Source organism: Culex pipiens, chromosome 1 (genome assembly GCF_016801865.2).
Source record: "Culex pipiens pallens isolate TS chromosome 1, TS_CPP_V2, whole genome shotgun sequence".
NCBI lineage: Eukaryota > Metazoa > Arthropoda > Insecta > Diptera > Culicidae > Culex > Culex pipiens.
This window is the reverse complement of record NC_068937.1, coordinates 131,104,812-131,111,411: the sequence shown is the minus strand read 5'-3', so window position 1 is coordinate 131,111,411 and position 6,600 is coordinate 131,104,812. Positions and strand designations below refer to the sequence as shown.

Genomic DNA, 6,600 nt, shown 5'->3' with positions numbered 1-6,600 from the left:
AAAGTCGTCAGTTAGGCTGTTAAAAAGCAATAAGCAAGAGTTTTATTGCCATTTTCCAACGTCGTTCGTTATTTTTCCAAAGGAGGACGTTTTAGCATAAGTGTGGGTTGATAGTTTTCCCTGGAAATTGAGACGAGGAAGAAGTTTTCTCCCTATAGTTGGAAAAGGGCACCTCTCCGTAGCAGAGAGCAGTGGTGAATGGTTTAATGATGAGGCATTTTCTTGGGAAAATGGCCATCTGCTTCTGTTGTTGAATGATTTGCCGAAAAAGACTGTTGATTAATTCCGATGAAATTTATATAACTTTAGCAAAGTTGTGGAGAAATCTACAAATGCGCTTCTTCATTTGAATTCAACGAGGCTTGAAATGGATCTATTTCCTGTCTTCAATCTTATTCGAAGGAGGTTTCACACACATTTTAGTAGATTTAAAACTTTAGATGATTATTTAAACTCTTTATTCTTAAACTTGAGGCAAGTTTTAAAGGATTTTTTACCTGCATTATATTTTTAGAAAATAAGTTGATTTTGATTGCACATCTCATGATTTTGAGTTAAGATCTGACTCTTAGGAAATAACATTTAAAAAGGGAGAACAAGTCAGAATATCAAATAAAAAAACTAATACAAAAAATTACGCCACAATTCTTTAGCCGTAATCAGGCCAGAATCAACAGGCTCGCACTAATAGCAAAAGGCAAACTTCCAACTCATCTCCTCCCGGAGGGGGCAGACAACTTCTGTCGGTTACGTTCGTGGTGGTGTTTTCCCAGCTCCCCCCCCCCCTTACTTTTCCTCTCAGCCTAGACTGTTCCGCCAGAGCCAACACCTCACCCCCCGAAAAGCTAATATATTCAAATTTAAAATAATGTGCTTCATTAAAAAATTTTATGATAATGTCTGTTGGGATAAATTTTTAACCGTAAATTTGAATAATTACTTGATAGTGAGAACGCCAGGAGAGAGAACGCCCTCTCCTGGAAAGCTCTCGAAGCCGAAAGTTGGCGAGCGCAGGGAAAAGCAGGAAATGATACATGACTGTTGGTTGGTTCGGTTGGGGTTTGCCATTGGCCTTGGAAAAGCTTAGCTGGGGCAGCAGACGGCTCTCTAACTTTTGAGCGGGAGGGTGGGTTGGGTGAGAGGGCTTCCTAATTAAGTTTCATTCATTATGCATGAAGTTGAAGCTTTCGTTTGATCTTTAGTGTGAAATTATAAAAATAAAAGCCAATGTCGTTGGATATTCATGGTGGAATACTGTTTGAAGTTTTCCCTTGCTTTGAATTTTTATTTGATTGGTGATTTTAAATATGTATGAGTAATGTTAATACCGACCTACTTCCTCCCCACGACCTTCTCGATCCAGTCGATGGAGCTCGCTACCCGGGTTTAGATCGTTTTCATAAACATATCTCAGATCCGGCCTCTAAAAAGTGTATAAATAACACTTAAGTGCTTATAAATTTTGGTAGGGTTATCAGATCTTCATTGTTTTGTACTCGTTGGAAAGGTCTTTTGAATACCTTTCTACATGACGGGTTTTCTTACAAAAACTAACTTAATCCACCTATGTGGTTGGAGCCTTCCTCACTTTTACCAACATTTGGTGATTTGGACTCAAATCCCATCTATTTTCAAAAAAAAAACAACACAAGTATCACTTAAGCGGTCATAATTTAAGACAGGGTTGCCAGATCTTCAATGTTTTGGACTCGTTGGAAAGGTCTTTTGATTACCTAACTAACAATGGGTCGGATGGTGGATCCGGACATAGTTTACATATATTTAAATGAGATCCGGCATAAGAAAAGTACATAAATATCACTTAAGTGGTCATAACTCGAGACAAGGTTGCCAGATCTTCAATGTTGTGGACTCGTTGGAAAGGTCTCTCATGAATGATGAATATACACATGAATATAGGTCTACGAGCTGTTTTTCAAAAGTTCATTTTTCGAGCAGGATTATAGCCTTACCGCAGTGAGAAAGGCAAAACCACCCTTTTTGCAATCTTTCGGACTTTTGTTAAAATCGTTTTTTAGCATAACGTTTAAAGTATATAAAACTTTATAATATTAGCTAGTGTCTTGTGGGACCCCAAGACGGATCGAATGAGACCTCAGAATTTGATTCTGAGTCGATAGGTATACGTGAAGGTGGGTCTAGGAGGTCAAATTAAGAAGTTCATATTTCGAGTGATTTTACAGCCTTTCCTCAGTCAGGTGAGGAAGGCAAAAAAAACACTGATGAACTGACGTGCCACCAGGAACAAATTTGTCGATCTTTTTTGACCGCAAACTGTTTCTTTTTTGTCAGAATTCGAGTTTGACGTTTTGTCACATCAGCTGCTTCCTTGCTGTGAAGAATTCTGGAACAATATGTGAAAATGACGCATGAGAGTTGGAATGGAAATGTTATTGAAAGTCTAAAACAAGCCTAATTTGGAAGTTTGACGCAATGTGTTGCCTCATTTCCTATAAAATAGTGCAAGATTTGCAAAACTTTCACCGTTAAGTTGAAAACTCGCAAAAGTTTTCAAGTTCCAATATGTTTTTCTCCATTTTCATTTGTTGTTCCAGAAAGTTTCTCAGCAACTGCAGCTGCGCATCTGTCAAATCATCTGTTTGACAATTGCTGATCGCTGAGGGTGAGTGCGAAGGAAGATAGGAAAGTGCGGTCATGCTTGAAATCGGGGTGGCACGTCAGTTCGTCAGTGAAAAGACCTTCGGGATAACTCATAACTTGAAGTTTTATCTTGCTTTGAACTGACTTAGCAGCACGTCGCGATAAACGTAACGGCGACATTGTGTCTGAACTCGCAATGTGAACTTCCCAGAAGCAAGTGTAGAACAGACTCCACGACCGAAGTCGTTTCGCTTATTTTTAAAACCATGCATAGACTACGATGCAATACAGAGAAAAGCTGTCCAAGTAGTTTATGAACGGTTCGCATGATTAAATGACCGATTCTTAGCACTTGTTTACCAAGCAGTAATTTTTTCAAGTTGAACTTTGGATGGTTCTGATAATTTTCCATGTTTTCCCACTATTTGAACCACACAAAAAACATATTTCCACACCAAAGTTCCTATTCTAAACATATATGTGAGCAGATGTTGTAAAATGTATAAACGCTGGGAATTTTTAATTTTCCCAACTGTTTTAAATAATAGCTCAAATTAATGGAAGGAATGCAGATATTTAATCAATCTAAACGGTATTTTATAGTAAAATGACTCTTTTATAAGCCCTCTTATTGACAGAAGCAGATTCTGTAGGTATAAAATTATACAGGACATTTGAAAAGGGGGTATATGGAAGCGTTGTCCCGTCACGAAAAATGACAATAGTTTAATTTGCAATAGTTCGTGAAATCGGTTTTGCATCATATTTTGGATTCTCTTCGTACTCAAAAAACCCTTTAAAATGCTTATTAGAAATCGAAAATTGGCCAAAAGGATCCAGAGTTACGGCTGACGCAAGTTTGCGTTGTCCCGTCACGCCAATTTTTTGGTCAAGGCACGAATTCAAAAAAAGATGCTCATTTCTCGTGTCTAGAAGCAAATCGTGTAACAGGCCAGTTTTTGATCGATCTAGACTAAATCGACCCTCCAGAATCCAAATTTGCCTGTTGATTTTCCTGAGTCTCAAAGGGAAGCGAGATATTCAAGATGGCGTCTAATATGGCGGCAGAATGGAAAAAACACCATAAAAGGATTTTTAAGTTCAATCAACTAGTCAAATTTAACTAATCTGGGGTCGCTGAACTCGAATATGAGCCATATAATACTCCAAAGTACTCAGAGAATGTGCAATCCAAGATGGCGGCCAAGATGGCGAACCTAGAATATTGGAAATTTTTATACAGAAATGTAACAGGCAGTCAACAGGTCAAATTTAATTAATTTGGGGATGCTGAACACGAATATAATCCTTAAAATATTCTAAAGTCCTTAGAACAGTCTGTGCGGCATAATGCCAAATACGGTGACAAATTAATAAATAAGTACTCAGGGAATGCAATTCAATTTTCTAGCTTCGCCATCTTGGATTGCACATTCCCTGAGTACTTTGGAGTATTCTATGGCACATATTCAAGTTCAGCGACCCCAAATTAGTTGAATTTGACCCATTGATTGCCTGTTACACATCTGAAAAAAAAATAAAATTTTCTAGCTTCACCATATTGGCCGCCATCTTGGATTGCACATCCCTGAGTATTTTGGAATATTCTAGAGCTCATATTCGAGTTCAGCCACCCTTTGTTAAATAAGACCTGTTCATTGCCGGTAACATTTCTTTATAAAATATCGAATATTCTAGCACCGCCATATTGGCCGCCATCTTGGATTGCACATTCCCTGAATACTTTGGAGTATTCTAGGAGTCATATTCGAGCTCAGCGACCCTAAATTAGTTAAAGTTGACTAGTCAGTAGAGATTTTCACAATTGCTTCATTTCGTGACGGGACAACGCGAGCAAAGCCCTCTTTTGCAAAATATCTGCGTTGTCCCGTCACGAAAAGAATTACCTGTCAAATCAACAAAATTTGACAAAATTGGTTGATCCAGGAGGCAAACTTTTCGTTTTTCATGTTAGAAACAACTGTAGAAAAAGATTTTTTCAAAAACTTGCTAGGAGAGCAGAGTTCTTCACTTTTGTGTATAAAAATCAAAATGATCCAATTGTACGATGTTGTCCCGTCACGCTACATTTGTAACTCTCTTGAATCAAACTTTGTGTTTTTAAATGTTTGCTGGAGTGAATCTTATTGGAAATTTAATGTACTTTCCAAATTTGTATAAATATTGGTACCTTTTCTCACAGATTTTGAAGTTATCAGCAAAAAACTGAAAACATATGCGTACAAACGTTGTCCCGTCACGAAAGAATCGGTCAAATCTGAATAAAATACTCAGCCGCCTTCAGCAGCCATATCAGTCCCAATTGAGCTCTCGCAAAGTCCACAAGACTGCGATCGCCCGACGAGACGTGATGTCATCGTCACCGTTATCGCGATTCGCGGTTCTTCTATTGACTCTTGTCATCACAGTCTGTCCGCAAGTTCATGGTAAGTTGAGTGATCAATGGGACTTGTACGATCTTTCCAACTACATTTTTAAACTTTCCCACAGCATTTGGCAAGCGCATCTCACAAATCAGTAAGTACCGTTGCGTTATTCGAGGTTTGTAACTTGTAACAGTAGCTGATGTTCTCGCGCAGAGTGTGATGCGTTCCAGAGGGAAACCAAACTGATCCGGGAGGCCATCCCGTTGACGTTTGACGCGGATCCGCTGATTTTTGAGTCGTTCAACTGCTCCAAAACGGTAGATCTGATCGTGGGCGGTGAGGATGTCAAGGTCGGTGAGTTCCCCCATCAGGCCCTGCTCGGTTGGAAGATGAAAGGTGCCAGCGGGTACAAGTTTCCCTGCGGAGGATCGCTGATCAGCGAGCGATTCGTCCTGACGGCGGCACACTGCATGTCGAAAGGACCTCCAGAAATCGTGCGACTTGGTGAGACGGATCTTACGGCTGACTCCGGGGACGAGTGGGATGCGGGTGTCAAGTTTGTCAAACGACACCCGTTGCACCGGTTCAACTCTTCGTACCACGACATTGCGCTGATCATGCTGAACGAGACGATATTCTTTTCGGCGATCATCAGACCCGCCTGTCTGTGGCAAACGTTGAACGAGACGAGCTCGCCGGTGATCGTCACCGGTTTTGGGAACACGGAATATGCAGGTAATGTTGAGACTGTGACCTCTTGTCAGTACCTCAAATTGTCCGCACCTTTCAGCTGCCAGCATGTCCAACACGTTGCGCAAGGTTCAGCTGAACTTTTTGGACCGCGGCGAGTGCGAGCAGCAGTACCGTGGCAATCGCAAGTTCCGGCAGGGCATCTGGAACAGTCAGCTGTGCATCGGTAACGTTCGCGAGCAGGAAAGTCGCGACGCCTGCCAGGGTGACTCCGGCGGACCGGTGCAGATCATTACCGAACCCAAGGGCTGTACGTACCACGTGCTGGGAATAACTTCGCACGGAGCGATATGCGGATCTGGACGGTCCCCGTCGATCTACACCCGGGTTGCGAGCTACATCGACTGGATCGAGGAGGTCGTGTGGGGAGAGGGGTAGAACTCCAGCTTCTGAAGCTTTAGCGACACTGACTCCGACTCCAACCCTGATTTCTTTCTACACAAACAGCTAAACTAAAGCGTCTAAGCTTTTTTATTGGAATGAAACAATACACACAACACTTTTCAACCGGCCTTCATACTTCAGTTTCAGCACACACACACACACACACACACAGTGTTTTCCGCCGATTTCGCGCTTCAATCCTGTAAAGTGTTTTTGGCTCCGGCCGGGCTAGTGCCACCAGTTTGTTGCATTCCATTATGCAACTGACGTGCCGCGAAGGGATTCGACCGAATGTGCTCGAGAATGTTCACGAACGTTGGTGCGAAGAGCTGGTGAGGGTAGGGTGACCTAGAATGTCAAATACTCTGTTTTAAAGAGTAAAGAGTAAAGAGTAAAGAGTAAAGAGTAAAGAGTAAAGAGTAAAGAGTAAAGAGTAAAGTGTAAAGAGTAAAGAGTA

General features: G+C 41.2%; 1 protein-coding gene across 1 annotated transcript; it reads left to right on the top strand.

Annotated features, from left to right (window-relative positions):
* The first annotated feature begins 4,924 nt into the window (after positions 1–4,924).
* On the top strand, positions 4,925–6,268 carry LOC120417864 (serine protease snake-like). Its single transcript, XM_039580083.2, has 4 exons — positions 4,925–5,069; positions 5,134–5,160; positions 5,223–5,744; positions 5,800–6,268. The coding sequence occupies exons 1-4, from the start codon at positions 4,994–4,996 to the stop codon at positions 6,135–6,137; spliced, it is 963 nt and encodes a 320-aa protein (XP_039436017.1). The 5' UTR covers positions 4,925–4,993; the 3' UTR covers positions 6,138–6,268.
* Positions 6,269–6,600: the final 332 nt, after the last annotated feature.

Coding starts and splice junctions, on each gene's coding strand:
- LOC120417864 (XM_039580083.2), top strand. CDS start 4,994: ATGTCATCGTCACCGTTATCGCGATTCGCGGTTCTTCTATTGACTCTT. Junction 5,070..5,133: donor AGTCTGTCCGCAAGTTCATG/GTAAGTTGAGTG, acceptor ACTTTCCCACAG/CATTTGGCAAGCGCATCTCA. Junction 5,745..5,799: donor TGGGAACACGGAATATGCAG/GTAATGTTGAGA, acceptor CGCACCTTTCAG/CTGCCAGCATGTCCAACACG.